Source organism: Pongo pygmaeus, chromosome 23 (assembly GCF_028885625.2).
Source record: "Pongo pygmaeus isolate AG05252 chromosome 23, NHGRI_mPonPyg2-v2.0_pri, whole genome shotgun sequence".
In the NCBI taxonomy this organism is placed as follows: Eukaryota; Metazoa; Chordata; class Mammalia; order Primates; family Hominidae; genus Pongo; species Pongo pygmaeus.
Genome location: NC_085931.1, coordinates 49205373 through 49223139, shown reverse-complemented (window position 1 = coordinate 49223139; position 17767 = coordinate 49205373). Strand labels below are relative to the sequence as shown.

General features: G+C 55.5%; 1 protein-coding gene across 3 annotated transcripts; it reads right to left on the bottom strand.

The window, feature by feature from the left end:
• Positions 1-2037: 2037 nt before the first annotated feature.
• MAFF (MAF bZIP transcription factor F) lies at positions 2038-14804 on the bottom strand. 3 transcript variants are annotated; one of them, XM_054469531.2, is made up of 4 exons: positions 14494-14717; positions 5610-5686; positions 4652-4718; positions 2038-4122 (listed from the first exon to the last, which is right to left on the bottom strand). In XM_054469531.2, exons 3-4 carry the CDS (start codon positions 4685-4687, stop codon positions 3664-3666), a joined length of 495 nt encoding a protein of 164 aa, XP_054325506.1. In that variant the 5' UTR covers positions 4688-4718; positions 5610-5686; positions 14494-14717; the 3' UTR covers positions 2038-3663. The 3 variants fall into 3 exon arrangements, with proteins under 3 accessions (XP_054325506.1, XP_063519314.1, XP_054325505.1); XM_063663244.1 differs by lacking the exon at positions 14494-14717 and adding an exon at positions 7548-10351 and having other exon boundaries at positions 5610-7037; XM_054469530.2 differs by lacking the exon at positions 5610-5686 and having other exon boundaries at positions 14494-14804.
• Between the last annotated feature and the right edge of the window lie 2963 nt (positions 14805-17767).

Sequence of the window (17767 nt, the reverse complement as noted above, 5' to 3'; positions counted from 1 at the left end):
CCCTGTTTGGTCAACCAGGTCCATGGGGCCCACATGCTGGCAGCCCCGCTCCTACAGGCATCTCCCAGGATTTCCTGGGATCCCCCTTTCAGATGAGCTTCCTGCGTCTCTGGGACTATCCTCCACCCTGGGACCCTCGGCCAGAGACCCTGGGGCAGGGGGCCACTGGCCATGGGCACAGTGCCTGGCCTCTGTGGTACCACATGCCTTCTCGGGGCCTGGCTTGCTGCTGACGGGAGCACTCAGGAATGCAGTGTGGGTGGGGGAATTCCCGCCAGCCTCCCGAGGCGGGTAAATAGGCTGCGTCCTCCCGCAGCTTCCTGCTGCCCTTGCCGCAGGCCTGAGCTCAGCATTTCAGGGTCATGGGCTTGGCAGGGAAAGCATGGAGCCCCAACCTGAGAAGGGGAGAAAGCCCCGTGGACGCAGCCTACCTACGCGATCTGGCCCTTTCCCGGACTCAAATCCTGCACCTTCGCCCAACTGGTCCCTTACCCCGCCGGCCCCATACCCCGCCGGCCCAATACCCAGCCATACAGTTGGCCTCACCTCGGTCTGTGCCCACTGTAAATGTGTGTTCGGAGTGTTAAAACCTGCAGCCCCAGGGGTCTCCAGGGTTTTTTGCACATAATGCCCCATAGCATCTTCATTTTACAGATGGGTAAACTGAGGCTGTAAGAAACCAAATAAGTACCAAAGATCCCACAGCTGAGAACAGACACCTAGATTCAAACCCCAATTGCTGTGACCCACAGACCACAGTACACTCCACTCCCTCTTCAGGGTGCCCCAGAAGGGCTGGCAGATTGGGTTGCAATTAGTGAGTTTGAGGCCTAGGACAAGACACAGGGTTATGGTTTAGGCCTGCAGATGGGGGCTGGGAAAGCCACTCTCCCTGCCTCCCTGGGCATTCCGAAACATGGGGAAGATAGTTTCTACTTGGCTGTAGAAAATCAGACCTCAATGTGAAAGTGCTGGAAAAATTACTCTGAAATCTGGGTTTTTTCCTCTCTGGGTGGGACTGTCTGTTCACTAAAGGGATGCCCAGGGAATTTAACCCTAAATTTCATTTGAGACAGGGTCTCTGTCACCTAGATTGTGCAGTGGTGCGATCATAGCTCACCGCAGCCTCAAACTCCTGGACTCAACCACACCACCATGACTGGCTAATTGTTTTCTTTTTTTTTTTTTCTTTTTTGAGATGGAGTCTTGCTCTGTCACCCAGGCTGGAGTGCAGTGGCGCGATCTCAGCTTACTGCAACCTCCGCTTCCCGGGTTTAAGCGATTCTCTCCTGTCTCAACCTCCCAAGTAGCCGGGGCTACAGACATGCGCCACCACACTCGGCTATGTTTTGTTTGTTTGTTTGTTTGTTTTGTATTTTTAGTAGAGACAGGGTTTCACGATGTTGGTCAGGCTGGTCTTGAACTCCTGACCTCAAATGATCCACCCACCTCAGCCTCCCAAAGTGCTGGGATTACAGGTGTGAGCCACTGTGCCTGGCCTGTTTTCTTACTTTTAAATTTCTTGTAGAGATGGGGGTCTTGCTATGTTGCCCAGCCTTGTCTCAAACTCCTGGCCTCAAGTGATCCTCCCACCTCAGCCTCTTCAGTAGCTGGAACAATAGGCACGTGTACCACCACACGTAGCTAATTATTTCTTTATTTTTTGTAGAGATGGGGTGTCACTATGTTGCCCAGGTTGGTCTTGGACTCCTAGTCTCAAATGATCCTCTTGCTTCAGCCTCCCAAAGTGCTGGGATTACAGGTGTGAGCCACCATGCTCCGCCAGAATCCAGTCCTAAATTTCATTGCGCTCATGGCTTTGTCTTCCCAGGAGCTCCTGTGCTCTAAGCAACCAAAAGGAAGCATGGAAGTTTCAGCACCACTGGTCTCTGTCGCCGTCTCCCCTCCACCTCATACCCTGTGCAATAGCTGGTGATGTGCACTAGCCCTCCCCGCCACCAGAAGCCCCAAGGGTTGAAAGCAGAACCCCATTTTAGACACCCCTCCCCAAAAAACACAGTCCAGGATACACACTTATTCTCTGTGGAAAAAGAATTTGACTTTATTTAGAAAGTCTACAAAATACAGAAGGCAATAACTCGCTTGCTGTAAGTCAGGAAATAAATAACTTCTAGGAGCCGGGCAATATTTTTTAACTTTTTTTTTGAGACAGGACTTTGCTGTGTTGCCCAGACTGGAGTGCAGTGGTGCGATCTCAGCTCACTATAACCTCTGCCTTCTGGGCTTAAGTGATCCTCCTGCCTCAGCCTCCCAAGTAGCTGGGACTACAGGCATGAGCCACCACGCATGGCTAATTTTTGTATTTTTTGTAGAGATGGGGTTTCACCATGTTGTCCAGGCTGGTCTCAAACTCCTGGACTCAAGCGATCCCCCTCCTTGGACTCCCAAAGTGCTGGGATTACAGATGTGAGCCACTGCACCCGGCTTAAACATTTTTTGTTGTTGCTCTCCGGCTTTCCCTAAATATAAGATAAAATGTGATTTATTTGCAGATATAAAATATAAAGTCCAGCTCAGGGCCATACGCCACTTTTCCCAGGGAGCAGGAGCTCGGGCTCTGGCTGGAGAGAATAACTTAGATCCGTGCAATAAATAAACAGTGGGGAGGGGCAGTGTGGACAGTGTTCGGGGAGGGACTGAGGCTGGGCTTCCCAGGAGAATGACAATCAAAGGCAGGGGTCAGCCCCCACCCCACAGTGGACACTGACAGGGGTTGAGGTGGGACCCTTCTTCTTAGGACCCCACTCCAGACTGTAGTAGGACTGCAGGGTTTGTCTCCTTGTCTCCCTATTTGCCACAGCAGTCCATGGCCCCCTTTCTCTGACTGGCCAGCCCCCGGACATCCTGGCTGCAGGACAGCCTAGGGCTGAGCCAGGCCACCTCCTTCCCACTCTTCCATCCATGTCACCTTCTCTCTCCCTCTGCTTCTCTCCTCCTCCCTTGCAGACAGCGGTCTCCCAGGCCAGGGAGGCCCTCCCACCACGTCTCTGAGTCCCTGTCCACTGTGCCCCTGAAAACCATGGCTGGAATATTAGGGCAGCAGTGAGGAAACCCGGGTTTTGGTCCCAACACAACCACTAAGTGAAATGTGACCTCAGGCCTGTTTCCCCATCTGTGAACTGGGTTTCACTAGTCTTCTCACCCACTCTTTTAGTTTCAGAAGGCCAGGCACCCCCAGGCCCAACCAGAGGCGGGGGCATCTCTTCAGTGCAATTTCTCAGCAGGACGGCCCCGTAAGTCACAGACAGCCAAACCTAGCTCTGAATCCTGGGAGGGTTTGGAGGGCATATTGGCACAATCAGAGCAGTTTCCAAGATGAGGGGTGCCCTCTTCTCCCCCAACAGCTGTTCTCTAAGCCGGCTCTGTATCTCTCAATCTAAAAAGGCTAAACTTTCAGCCAAGGGCGATCCCAGATACAGACCTCTGCCCCATCCCCAACCTACCAAAGTTCCCCTTCCCAGAGTCATTCGGTCCCAGTTTTGGGGGCTGCAAGAGGAAGACAGGGCCCACGGAGGGAATGTGTGTGCACCAAGGGGCCAGTGCTGCAGAGAAATGGGACCTGGGCACAGAGGCGGCGCTCAGGCACTTTGGGGAGGGAGCTGGGGCCGGAGGGGCGTGGCTGAGGCATGGCGGGGGCGGGCACTAGGAGCAGGAGGCCGGGCCGTGGGCGGGGTCCGGGCCGGGGGCGGGGCCAGACCCCGAGCCCTGGGTGGACTTGACGATGGTGATGACGCTGGCCGGCGCGACAAGCGTGGCGGGCCCGCGGGCGGCGGCCACAGAGCGCGCGAAGCCCTGCAGCGCCTCGCACTTGCCGCGCAGCGCGTCGAGCTCCAGGCGCATGGCGGCGTTCTCGCGCGCCAGCTTGTCCACCTCGCGCTCCAGCTCCGACTTCTGCTTCTGCAGCTCCTCCTTCTGGCACACGCGCTTCACGCGGCAGCTGGCGGCGTAGCCACGGTTTTTCAGTGTGCGGCGCCGCTGCTTGAGCCGTGTCACCTCCTCGGCGGAGAGCCCGCGCAGATGCCGGTTCAGCTCGCGCACCGACAGCCCCATCAGCGCCTCGTCCGACAGGTGCGGCGTGTTCTCGCTCAGCTCTCGCTTGATCTGCGGGCATGAGGAAACTGAGGCCCAGGGACTGGGGACGGGCCCCCCCGCTCCACCCCCGGTGTTCCTCTTTCACCGCCTTAGCCGCCGAGGTGGTGGCTGGACTTGATCCAAAACCCCGAAGGGGAGCAGGAATCCGGGAAGGGGAAACCGGGCCAGACCAGGATCGGGACACAAAAGGATGCCACCCCGGGGCTCAGCCTGAATTCTAACCTAGCGCCAAGCCCTGGACTCAGCCAGAGAAACCCAGGCCGGAAAGCACCTTTGAATGCCCCAGGGGACATTGACCCGATGGGGAAGAAGGCCTGGAGAGGGAAGTGACCTACCCCAGGGACATGCAGCCTGTGACCAGAGCCCAGGCCTCCTGGTCCCAGCCCGTGGCTGTGGCCCTTCCCTCTGGCATCATGAAGGCCTGGCGCCTGCTGAGCCACCCAGGGGATTCCAGGAAAGAAGGGGAAGTTGGGATGAGGAGGCTCTGCATGGGCAGGGAGGGAGGGCTTCACTGGGTTGACAGAGGCTGCCTCCTCACCTTTAGAGCTTTGCTGGATAGGGGATCCACAGACATGTTTGCAGAAGGTGCCCTCTGGGCTGCAGACCTAGGGTAGAAAGGAGGTCAAAGTCACTGTTTTGTTTTTGTTTTCCCATTTAGAATAAAATCCAAACTCACTACCTTGCCATTCAAGGCCTCTGCTATCTTAGAGCTGATTCATACCTGCCACCTTCCTCTCTCCACATTGGTCCTCAGGCCTCCTTGAATGGCTCCTTCCAGCCTCAGGAGCTGTGCACACGCTGTTCTCTTTACTGTTCTAGCCCCCCATGGTGACTCCTCATCATTTAGGTCTTTGCCCAATGTCACCTCCTCAAGAGGTCCTCTTTGACCATTCTGGCTAAACGCCTCTTTGCGTCACATCACATAACCCTGCCTATTAACCCTTGTAACAGTCACCTCTTCTGCATTTCTCATGCTTGGTTCCTCATCTATGATTTGTTTCTCCTTCCCACTCCTCCTCCACCAAAATGGAAGCCAATGAAGGCAGAGGCCTTGCCTGTGTCACCACGGCATCAATATGCCTAAATCAGTGCCTGGTATATAGTAGATGGCTCAGTAAGTGTGCACCAAATGAATAGATGTCCCTCTCCTGACCATTCTTCCACATGGGGCTTGGACATGTGCCTTTGATTTGATTTTTCAGAACTTTTCTTTTTCTTTCTTTCTTTTTTTTTTTTTTTTTTTTGAGACAGAGTCTCACTCTGTCACCCAGGCTGGAGTGCAGTGACGCGATCTTGGCTCACTGCAACCTCCGCCTCCCGTGTTCAAGCAATTCTCCTGCCTCAGCCTCCCAAGTAGCTGGGATTACAGGTGCCTGCCACCACACCCAGCTAATTTTTTGTATTTTTAGTTTATTTTTATTTTTATTTTTAGAGACAGGGTTTCGCCATGTTGGCCAGGCTGGTTTTGAGCTACTGACCTCAGGTGATCCACTCACCTCGGCCTCCCAAAGTGCTGGACAGGTGTGAGCCACTGTGCCCGGCCAATTTTTCAGAACTTTTCTTAAAGTATAACCTACACACAGAAAAGTACACACAGCATATGTGCACCAGTAAATGCCTTTTCACAAAGCCCATCCGGCACCCTGTACGATACAACATCAGCCAGTCCCCTCTCTCCCCAGGCCTCCTTCATCTAGACCTCTGTTTTGGGAAAGTTTTCCCAACCGCCTAGGGGCTGCCCCATACTAACTCAGCATGCCCTAGGCAGATCGGGCAGCCATCCCTAGACCAGTGAGGGCTTCTCATCGCCTAATCCCCCTTCCCACAGGCCTGACAGCCACATGCTCCTTCAACAACTATCCTCCTGAGGTCCATCACCTCCTGAGGTCTCTTCAAATCTCATGTTCACTCAATTTAGAATTTGCAACCCCTGATACACACACACACACACACACACACACACACACACACACACACACACACACACACACACACACACACACTCCCCATGTCCCTTCCCCACCTCAGGTTTCCCCATGTGTAATTATCATCACTCACATATATGATGGGTATTTGTTCAGTGTCTGTCCCTCCCAGCCCCCCGATTAGAATGCCAGCTCCATGAGGGCAGAACTTATACCTAATTCACCGTGGCCTCCCCCATGCCGAGAACAGCGCCTGGCACCTCACAGATGCTCAAGGAATCCTTGCTGAGTTCTCAGTGTGACTCAGGCTGAGGTGGGGACAGTCCAGGGCTTCTCAGGAAACTCCCCAGCCCCTCCCGGCCCACACAGTCAGGGGGTCTGGCAGCTCAGAGGGAAGGAAGGAGTGGGACAGAAGGAAGTTGGCCCTTGCAGAGATCCCCTGACAGGGGCAGCCACTGTGGCCCTTAAGCAGGAGAGTCTTAGGAGTCACCCAGGTTTCGCTGGGGGTAGCTGGGTGGACCCAGAGTGCCAGGTCAGGACCCAGGCAGCTTTAGACCCCTGTGCGGATCCACGGTGAAGACCAGTGGCTTCATGGGGTGACCCCTGAGCTGCAACCCCCACTGCTGAACATGCCGGCTTAGCCTGGGCTCTGGCCTCAGTTTCCCTGCCTAGCACTCCAAATCTAGGGGGCTCAGGCCCTGGCTGCCCACCTAGCTCTCCTTGGGGGCCTCTGTGCACTTCTCATCCTACCTGGAAAAGTCATATGAGATCTGCTGGCTACCCTGACCTTTCAGACACTATCTGGAGACGTTTACGTGTCAACCTCACTCATCCTAGCCTTCAAAGCAGGCCCTTTTTTTTTTCTTTTTCTTTTTTTTTTTTTTTGAGATGGAGCCTCGCTCTGTCGCCCAGGCTGGAGTGCAGTGACAGGATCTCACCTCACTGCAACTTCCGCCTCCTGGGTTCAAGCGATTCGCTCTGCCTCAGCCTCCTGAATAGCTGGGACTACAGGCGCCCACCACCACGCCCAGCTAATTTTTGTATTTTTAGTAGAGACAGAGGTTCACCATATTGGTCAGGCTGGTCTCGAACTCCTAACCTCAGGCGATCCACCTGCCTCGGCCTCCTGAAGTGCCGGGATTACAGGTGTGAGCCATCACGCCCAACCCAATGCAGGCCTCTTAAGTGGTCACCCTCACCGCCCTACACACACATGGGGAGGTCCCAGCACGCCTCCCTGCTGGTCTCAGCTCATCCCCACACAGCAGCTGGACAATCTTTGCACCACGTGAATCTGACCATGCTACCAGGCAGATTAAAACCTTCCATGGTTCGGCTGGGCGCAGTGGCTCACGCCTATAATCCCAGCACTTTACGAGGCTGAGGCGGGCGGATCACAAGGTAAGGAGATTGAGACCATCCTGGCTAACACGGTGAAACGCTGTCTCTACTAAAAAATACAAAAAAAATTAGCCGGGTGTGGTGGCGGGTGCCTGTAGTCCCAGCCACTCGGGAGGCTGAGGCAGGAGAATGGCATGAACCTGGGAGGCGGAGCATGCAGTGAGCCGAGATCGCGCCGCTGCACTCCAGCCTGGGTGACAGAATGATACCCCGTCTCAAAAACAAACAAAAAAAACCTTCCATGGTTCCCTACTATCCTAAGAACAGAGTCCAGACCCACCCTCACAGCACCCCAGGCCCTGTGTGTCCAGCCCCACACCCATTTCCCACCACTGCCACCTCTACTGTGCTCCAGCCACACAGAATTTCTTTCACTTCCTCCTACCCGCGCTTTCTTGCCTCTGAGCCACCTCCCACCCTGTGACATTTCTCTCCCCTCACTCCCCTCTACTTTGTTTGGCTGACTCCTACTCATCCTTCTGCCCTGGGTGTAGACATCTCCTCCTCCAGGAAGCCCTCCCTGATCCCTAGGACTTGTTAAGCACCCCCACCCCTGTGTGTAATGGGTTGTATTTCCTTGCTGTCTCTCCACCAGACAGGGAGAGGCTGAGTCAGCTCTGGGTGCTTGAGGCCACCCATCTCAAGATGGCAGGGAGCAGGCACTGGGGAAGGGTGGATGGGCAGAGTCTCTGATGCCATCACCCAGCTTGTCACTGTCCAAACCAAGTTCCAAGCCAAAACGTAGTTCAGTACCTCCTGGCCCTGTCTCTAATTCTTCCTCCTCTCCAGCTGCTTCCTTGGGCCTGTTGGCAGAGACAGTACAGATGCTAAGCGAATGGGAAGAGAGCAGAGGGGATCTCAGCCACGTGATTTTGGGCCCAAAGGCGGGGTGTGGCAAACAGGGAAAGGAGCACTGGATTGGGAGTCAAGCTTGGGTTTAAGTCCCATCTCTGTTTTCTCAGGCTGTGTGACCTGGGGTGAGCCACTCCATCTCTCTCGGTCTCCACTTTCCCATCTAAAGGATCAGAACAATACCTGCCTCGCAGGGTTTTGGTGGAATCAAGTGGTATACTCTGTAGAGGTCAGTGAGCACCTGGGAGGTTAGAACTGCTGTCTGTCCAGGAGGGGTCAGGCCTGTAGCCAGCACTGGGGTCTCGCTCTGATTCAGCGTCTCCCAGCTGGCTGGGGTCACACAGGGAACTGCAGGAAAGGCCTTTAGAGGCCATCAGGTCCTGCCTCCTCACTTTCCCCAAGGGGAGGTAGAGACCCAGAGAGGGGCATCACTTGCCTGAAGTCACACAATAGGTGTGAATGAATATCTGCAAAGGCCCAGGACTGAAACCTGGTCCCTTCACACCATCACCTCCCTGGTTTGCCCAACCCTGAGGTAATGCCCAGAGAGGACAATAGAGTAGTCCAGGCTCATACAGCCAGCATGTGGTAGAATTCAGGCCTGAGAGTTCAAGACCAACCTGGGCAAGATGGCTAGACTCCATCTCCAAAAAATAAAAAGATTAGCCAGGTGCAGTGGTGCACACCTGTAGTCCCAGCTACTCAGGAGGCTGAGGCAGGAGGAACCCTTGAGCCCAGGAATTCCAGGCGGTAGTGAGCTGTGATCCTGCCACTGCACTCCCTGGGTGACAAAGCAAGACCCCGCCTCTTAAAAAAAAAAATTAGCCAGGCGTGGTGGTGGGCGCCTGTAATCCCAGCTACCGGGGAGGCTGAGGCAGGAGAATGGTGTGAACCCGGAGATGGAGCTTGCACTGAACCGAGATCACGCCACTGCACTCCAGCCCGGGTGACAGAGAGAGACTCCGTCTCAAAAAAAAGATGGCCAAGCAAGGTGGCTCACGCCTGTAATCCCAGCACTTTTGGAGGCTGAGGTGGGCGGATCATGAGGTCAGGAGATTGAGACCATCCTGGCTAACACGGTGAAACCCCGTCTCTACTAAAAATACAAAAAATTAGCTGGGCCTGGTGGCACACACCTGTAGTCCCAGCTACTCAGGAGGCTGAGGCAGGAGAATCGCTTAGAACCTGGGAGGCAGAGGTTGCAGTGAGCCGAGATTACGCCACTGCACTCCAGCCTGGGCGACAGAGCAAGACTCCATCTCAAAAAAAAAAAAAAAAATAATAATAATAATAATAATAATAATAGAATTCAGGCCTGAGGCCACATGGAGCCACACACCTCCTCCCTGTGTGGCCCTGGCAGGGCGACCTCCCTGGGCCCTGTTTCCCTAGCCCTGTGAAGATGAAGCTGGACTTGCCAGGTTCCAAGGCCACCCCAGCTCTGATTCTCCAGGATTTGTGTTGGGCCCGCTAGGGATATGATTTGCAAGTTACAGCTAAGTATCCAGGCCCCCTTGCCAGCTGCTTGGGGAGCTGGCACGTGCAGTGATGCTTGGCCACCTGAGCTACACAGAAAGACCCAATGGGAGAAGGGAAGCCTCTCCCCACGCAAGTTAATCAACTGCCCGTTGGGTGCTGTGGCTGATACAGAACCTCAGAGGCACAATCTGGCCTCACGCACAAGTCATTTTTCCTGAGTCCTGGATTCGTTGCTAAGTGGGAATGATCATAATAATCTTAGTGTTTAAAATATAAGAGGCTTAGGCAAGGCCAGGCGTGGTGGCTCACGCCTGTAATCCCAGCACTTTGGGAGGCCAAGGTGGGCAGATCATCTGAGGCCAGGAGTTCAAGAACAGCCTGGCCAACATGGTGAAATCCTGTCTCCGCTAAAAAAAAAAAAAAAAAAAAAAAGCAAAAATTAGCCGGGTGTGGTGGCACACACCTATAGTCCCAGCTACTTGGGAGGCTGAGGCAGGAGAATTGCATGAACCCGGGAGGTGGAGGTTTCAGTGAGCTGAGAACAAGCCACTGGACTCCAGCCTGGGCAACAGAGCGAGACTCCATCAAAAAAAAAAAAAAGAGGCGTAGGCAAGAAAGATCACCTCATCTCACCATCATCCCACTATCCACAAGCAACAGAGACATCACTAACCACACACAGCACCGATTCCCAGTGAGGCAGGCCACAGCCCCTGAGTCTTTCTCAGCACAGAACTGTTTTCTCCTGAGCTTAGACACAGCCTAGAGTCCTCAACACTGCCTCCAGACCAGGCCCGAGAGATGGAACCATCAGCCATTCCCTGCCCTTGATAATAGCGGAAGCTGTCTGTGATTGTAAATACCCTCAGGTGCTAGGAAGGTTTTGAACCTGCTCTTCTCCCACTCCTCCATGCCCCCCTGTCCCAGCCTCAGCCCCCTCAACCGCATCCTGGATGTCAGCTGAGGCACCCACGTTTGCCCAGGAATGACCTAGCTCAGCAAAGTCAGGCAATCACAGAGGGAAAGTCACAAGAAGGGGGAACTTTCTGGTAACCTCAGGCTTTCTGCTGCCAACCCCAGGCCAGGGGCTGCCAAGGGGCCTGGGTCCTCTGCCTTTGCCAGGCTGGCTGACCCTGGGCCTGAGAAATAGTAGCTGATCTGATCCCCTGTTCAGCACCTGAGGCAACCAAGCCACTGTTTGGTAGCAGTGGCGGACTGGAACCCAGGGGTCCTCTGTCTTCTATGCCGGCCACCGCCACCTCTCCCTGGCTTCTTCCCTTGGAAGCCAGCAGAGCTGACCTCCAGGGTCTGCAGGTTCATGACGTCTTCCGGAGGCATAAGGAGAGAGGTGACTCTTGAGGGACTGACAACTGCCTTGTCCAGTCAGCAGCCACAACCCTCCAATGTCCCCTTCCCTGGCCCCACCAGTCCACTCCAGAGACATCCTGTAGAAGGCCCACCCGCTGGCATGGGCTCCTTTCTGGCTGCTGAGCCATTCTGCTCGCTCTGTGAGGACAGAGGGAAAAAATGTGTTTTTCTAGCTCTTGGCAGCCAGCACTGCTGGAGCCTCCTCCCTGCTGGAAGGGGAGCAAGGCTGGAAGAACCAAGCACCACAGAGAACCAACAGCCTGGGGTTCCAGCCCCAGTTCAGGCACCCTCTCACACTTGCTGTGTGGCTTCAGGTATGGCACTCCCTCTCTCTGGGCCTCAGTTTTCCCAATATGCCAAACCTCCTCCGAGCCTAAGGTACCTTCCAACAATGACTATCTCCGAGTTTAGAGTTTCAGATTCTGGCCCAGAGCTCCAAGACCACCAGCAGAATGGAGGTAGGGAAAGGAAAACGGTGAAGGTTTCCTGGAGGTGGGGGCATGAGATGCAAACTATCAGACTATCAGACTAGCCCTCTTCTCCACCTGCACAGCCACAGACCACCTCCTCTTTCATCTGGACCATGCCCACAGCCGCCTGCTCACCAGCCTCTTGCCTTGCCCTCCGTCTCCAATCCCCATCACTGATCCTCCCCCAAGAGCTGTCAGAGGAATCACTGCTGACACAAACCCACGAGCCTGTCTGTGCTTGGCTCATTTCAAAACCCTGCAATGTCAGCCTCCCCGCAAGCCAACACAGTAGGGTCCTCAGGCCTCAACCATATTCCTGTCCACTCTCTCCCAGGATCATATGCTAACAAATGAATGAACAGACAGCAAATTCTACTATCCCTGAATGTTTCCCAAAGAGACAAGTGGGCAGTGCATGCCTGTGTGTGTGAGGGAGGAAGTTGCCTGAGTCCTGAAGGATCTGCCTGCTTTTGGGAGACTGCTTCAAGATTCCCCCAGCCCCTGCCCTGGCTTCCTGTTTCTCTGGGGTTCCCAGGCCTTTTTCTCCATGTGTTGTGGAGCTCTTCGAGGACAGGGATCCAGGGCTCATTCATTCAATCAGCAAACATCCAAGAAGCACCTACTATGTTCTAGGCTCTGTGCTGGGCCCTGGAGACCCTGAAGTGAATCCCAGCTCCTGCCTTCAAGGGCTTCACAGACAACCACCACTATCAGACTCAGCGCACTAGTCACCTCCCCAGGGAAGCCTTCCTTGATTGCCCTGGCTAAGTCAGAGCGCTGTTATGTACTTTCAAACCACAGTGACTTCTCCCTCACATCACCCATCTCAGCTGTGTTTTGCATTTACTTCTGTGGATCTTTTTTCAACTTTGTGTCCGCTGCTGAGCTGTAAGCTCCCAGAGGGCAGTCTCTGGATCTGGTCTGTTCATCTCATCCCTGGCATCTGGTCCAGGACAAGGGCCCAATGGCAATGCAGAGCCCAGGGGTGATTCAATGGGAAGTTAAACCTCTCAATGCTAACTTTCCATCTGGGACTGAGTCAACCAGCCACTTCCCCTCATCCCCTGACCCCAGGCCCTACTTTGGAATGTTTCCTGCCCAGCTTTGAGGGTGGGCCTGTCTGGTTCCTGTGCTCCTGGCCCCAACCCCCCTGACTCAAACCCCACCTACTCTTGGGTACCCCCAGCTCCTGGCATGGGGCTGTCAGCTCTGCTTTCTCTTCCACAATTCACCTGGAAAATACGCCGTCTGCAGAGACTTCCAGAGCTTCCCCCTTCTACCCACCATCCTGCCATCCTGGCTGTTATCTAGTTCCAGTGGTAGATGGGAACACTGAGGGTCCCGGCTGCTATAGCAGAGCTCACCCAGGGTTCAAAGATTCAAAGTCAAAAGATCATTGGTTCCTCACCCTAGCAAGTTCAATTGCTCCCCTCCTACCATTCCATAGGCCGTGGGTGGGTGGAGGGGGAAGGTGGATTAAGACAAGGAATCTCTAGCCCCCAGCCCATCCTGCAGGCGGCTACGACAAACAGGTGCTTTCTGCAGGGCTATTGGGTGAGTGGGTGGGTGGCGGCTAGGTCAGGCCCCACCCCTCACTTATTAACCCTTCGTGCAGTCAGAGGCCTATCCCACTGCCTGCTGACCCTGCCTGGCCCAGGGTGAGAACTAGGGGTCTGTCGGCTGGCTCAGAGCCTCAGCTAGCTTCCGGCGTCCAGCTGTGGGTCAGTCTAGTCTCACTAGTCTCACTTGTGAACTGAAACTACCAGGAGGACGGAAACCGGCTCCGCCCCATCCTCCACGACCTAGCAGGTACAGCCTCCAGAACCCGGACTAGCTAGAAAGCCTGTGGTCCTCTCCCTGCCCCGCACCTTTGCAGTCAAGGTTTTCTGGCCCTTCCTGTTCTCATGGGACTGAGGGGATGGGCAACCCTGGGGAAGAACGAGAGTCCCTTGGTTCTTCCCTCCCCAGGAAGCCCCAAAATCTGGGGACAAGAACCTGGGCTCCAACTCACTTTGTCACCAGATCCACCAGGGTGCCAAGCGGGGATGGCTCACACCCCTGACTCCTGGCGCAGCTGGGTGGGGTGTTTGATACCTTGCCCCACCCTGCGGCTGCGGGCGCGGGCTCTGGGCGGGAGACAAACACTGGGGTCACGTGGCGGAGGCCCTGGGAAACTCCGGGGAGAGCGGGGGACGGACAGCCCTGGGTAGTAGGACTGGGGCGGCCCGGGACAGAATTCCCAGACCCCGTGCGAAGACGCACGGGTCCGCTTCCTTCGCTCGGGTCCTTGTTCCGCGTTTACTCCGGTGGCCGGCCCAGGGCACGCCCTCTCCGAGGTACACACTGCTGGTGTACAGGCCCCAGGGAGCGCGCGCGCAGACACGCACACACAAGCACAACACACGCACACACGCCCCTCGAGGTACACAGAGCACGCACGCACCGGGCAGGATACCCAGGCCGCCCGCCAGGGAACACACGCCCGCCCGCCCGCCCTCGGACGTAAACAAACCGCGCACGCACCGCCCGCGGGCGCCGGGCCAGGGCCTGTTCCCACCGAGTCACGTAGGAGCACAGCGCCCCCGCCCCCGCCGGGCGGACGCGGAGATCGCCAGCCTGCGCTGCCCCTTCCTCCCGGCGCCGCCGCCTACCCGCCTGCGCCCCGGGAAGGGGCCCCGTCTCCACCCCCACTCCGCCGAGCTGGCCTCGGCCCCGTCCTCGGCGTTCCCGGGACGGCCGCTCCCTTCTCCCCGCCCCGAGCCGTCCGGGCGATGGAGCCCCGGGAGCCCCGACGGATCGGGCCCGGGCGCCCACCCCAGGCGCGTCCCAGAAACCCTGCCGCCTTGGGGTCCCGTGCACCGTCCTCCTGGCCCCCCGTTCCTCACCCGCTTCTGGGCCCGTTTGGCCCGGCGCGCTCGCACGCGCGCGTCTCGCCGCTGTCCCGACCCGCGCTCTGGTCAGTCTCCCCTCCGCTCTGAGCCGCAGGTCGCTCTGAACCGGGCGCCCGGGAGCGCTGCGCTGAGTTTTGTTGTGGGGCGGGCGGCGCAGGGGGCCGAGGCCGCGCAGAGTTGTAAGGCTAGCTTCCCGGAATTACTCACTCACAGGATTCCTTTCATTCATAAAAACCCAGTCATGCGGTGACGTCACCGCCCCGGCCGCCCTCCGGCCAGGAGCGGCCGCTTGGTCCCTCGGCCCCGCCCCCGTATGACCCCGCCCCCTGGAAACCCCGCCCCCGGGGCTGCCGCGATTCTCTGCCTGGTTCCAGTGCTTGCTGGGTGCGTTCACGTGACACCTCGCGAGAGCCCCCTGGGTGTTGGTGTCATTGGCTCATTTTACAGGTAGTGGTCCTGGCCCTCTTCTTTCGACCTAGACCTTCTGCCTTAGTGATCTCATCCAGTCCCGTGGCTTTAATTGACATCTATATGGCTATGAGCCCCAGGTTTGTATTTCCAGAGCGAACAGCTTCTCTGAGTTCCAGACTCATAGCCAGCTGCCCACTCTGCGCATCCAATGGGTGTCAGATGGGGACTGCAAGAGGACTCGGCCCAAAAACCGCTCCTGATTGTCAGCCCTACCTCCGCTCCCTTGCCACCCCATCTCAGCTGCTCAAGCCAAAACCTGGGAGCCTGGCTCCATCCCTGGCTCTCCCTTCCTCCCCACCTCAGGACTCAAGCTAGCAGTGTCTCCAGGTCTCCTGCATAGGACCACTTCTCACCACCTCCAGTCATGGCACCTGGTCTCGGCACCATCATCTTACCCGGACAATGCCAGCAGCCTCCGGATAGATAGCCTCCCTACTTTGCCTCCAAAGTCTTTCTATACCAGCCAATGTTCTTCTCAAAACAAAGCTCAGGTTGTTTACACACCTCCTTTGGCCACTCTCTCCTCATGCACTGCTCTTCGGCCACAGTGCCCTTCTTTCTGTCCCCCAAACATACCAAGCTCATTCCTGCGACAGGCCCTTGGCACTGGCTGTCTGGTCTTCTGTTCACTTGCCTGGCTCTTTCTCATCTTTCACGTCAGCCCAGATGTCACGGCCTCAGAGACACCTTTCCTGACCACCCTGATTAAAGCAGTTTTCACCTCTGAATTTTTTTTTTTTGTGACAGGGTCTCACTCTGTCACCCAGGCTGGAGTGCAGTGGCACAATCTTGGCTCACTGCAACCTCCTTCTCCTGGACTCCAGCCATTCTCCCACCTCAGCCTCCCAAGTAGCTGGGATCATAAGCATGCACCACCATGCTAGGTTCATTTTTTGTATTTTTTTTTTTTTTTTTTTTTTTTTTGTAGAGACGGGGTTTTGCTCTGTTGCCCAAACTGGTCTCAAACTCCTGGACTCAGGCAATCCACCCACGCCGGCCTCCCAAAGTAATGGGATTACAGGCGCAAGCCACCGCACCCAGCCTTGAAATTTGTTCTTATATTATCTTAATACTTCTGTAGGGTGTTTCATCATTTATGTATGTGAGTGCTGGTTATTGTCTGTCTTCCCCAACTAGAATGTATGTTTTATGAAGGCAGGCCTTGTTTCTTTTTCTTTTTTTTGAGACAGAGTCTCACTCTGTTGCCCAGAATGGAGTGCAGTGGCAAAATCTTGGCTCACTGCAACCTCCGCCTCCCAGGATCAAGCAATTCAGCCCCCCTGTAGTAGCTGGACTACCAGTGCGTCATCATGCCCGGCCAGGCTGGTCTTGAACCCCTGACCTCAGGCCACCCACCTCGGCCTCCCAAAGAGTTGGGATTACAGAGGTGAGCCACTGCGCCTGGCCAGGCTTATCTTGTTCACCACTGCCTGCCCAGTGCCTAGAATAGTGCTTGGCACATAGTAGGCCCACAGTAAATACATGTTGAAGGAATACATGACTGGAGGCTCAGAGAGGTGAAAGTGACTTTCTTAATTCACTCAGCTAGGAAGTACAAGCACTGGAATTGGAATCCAGGTCTGAATGATTCCTGGCCCAGATGTTTGGGGGTACATCGCAACCAGGGGAGGAGGGCCACATAAACATGAGGGGTGCGCGCCGTGGTGGGAAGCCCCACCCAAAAGAGATGGCTTTGGAGGCCACATGTGGGGTGGATGTTGCTGTTCATCCCCTGCTTTCCTTTGCTCATGATGTTCCCACTGGCTGAAATTCCATCGCTCCCACAGTCTCTCCTGTGAAGCCGACATCATGGCACTTACTCCACTATGGAGGGCATAGGACCTCTCCAAATTGGGAGGCCTCTGTGTGGCACACTGATCACCAGCAAGGATCCCTACTTTCCTTTTTTTTTTTTTTTCTGAGCCGGAGTCTCGCTCTGTCGCCCCAGGCTGGAGTGCAGTGGCGCGATCTCGGCTCACTGCAAGCTCCACCTCCCGTGTTCATGCCATTCTCCGGCCTCAGCCTCCCAAGTAGCTGGGACTACAGGCGCCCGCCACCGCGCCCGGCTAATTTTTTTTTTTTTTTTTTGTATTTTTAGTAGAGACGGAGTTTCACCGTGGTCTCGATCTCCTGACCTCGTGATCCACCTGCCTTGGCCTCCCAAAGTGTTGGGATTACACGTGTGAGCCACCGTGCCTGGCCCCCCACTTTCCTTGATGTAGCGAATTCGATTTCAGTGCCCTTGTCTTGCTTTCCTGCCTCTGTGCCTTGGTCCACCAGACACTATGGCTTCTTTCCCTTCCCTCCCACAGGCCGTGGGTTTGGTATGCAGATTGGCCCACTAGCTTCCCAAGTGACCAAATGTTGAGGCAGCTTTGTCTAGCACTCAAAAGGATCTCTAAAAACCAATTGCTCACTCCTCTCCATGTGCATAGCAGAAAGAGCCACCTAGGTTAACCTTTGGGGTACGAAAGTTCTCAATTTTAGAAACTGCACAATGGTGAGTTGTCTATTTTCTCTACCCCCACCCCCTTTAAAACCAAAACCAAAACAAAACAAAACAGGGTCTTGCCCTGTTGCCCAGGCTGGAGTGCAGTGGCATGATCATAGCTCACTGCAGCCTTGAACTTCTGGGCTCAAGTGATCCTCTCACCTCAGCCTCCCGAGTAGTTGGGACTACAAGTGTGCATCACTGTGCCTGGATAATTTTTCTGTTTTTTGCAGAGATGGGGGTATCACCATATTGCATAGATTGATCTTGAACCCTTGGCCTCAAGCCTTCCTTCTGCCTCAGCTT

Coding starts and splice junctions, on each gene's coding strand:
- MAFF (XM_054469530.2), bottom strand. CDS start 4,687: ATGTCTGTGGATCCCCTATCCAGCAAAGCTCTAAAG. Junction 4,123..4,651: donor TATCCAGCAAAGCTCTAAAG/GTGAGGAGGCAG, acceptor TCATGCCCGCAG/ATCAAGCGAGAGCTGAGCGA.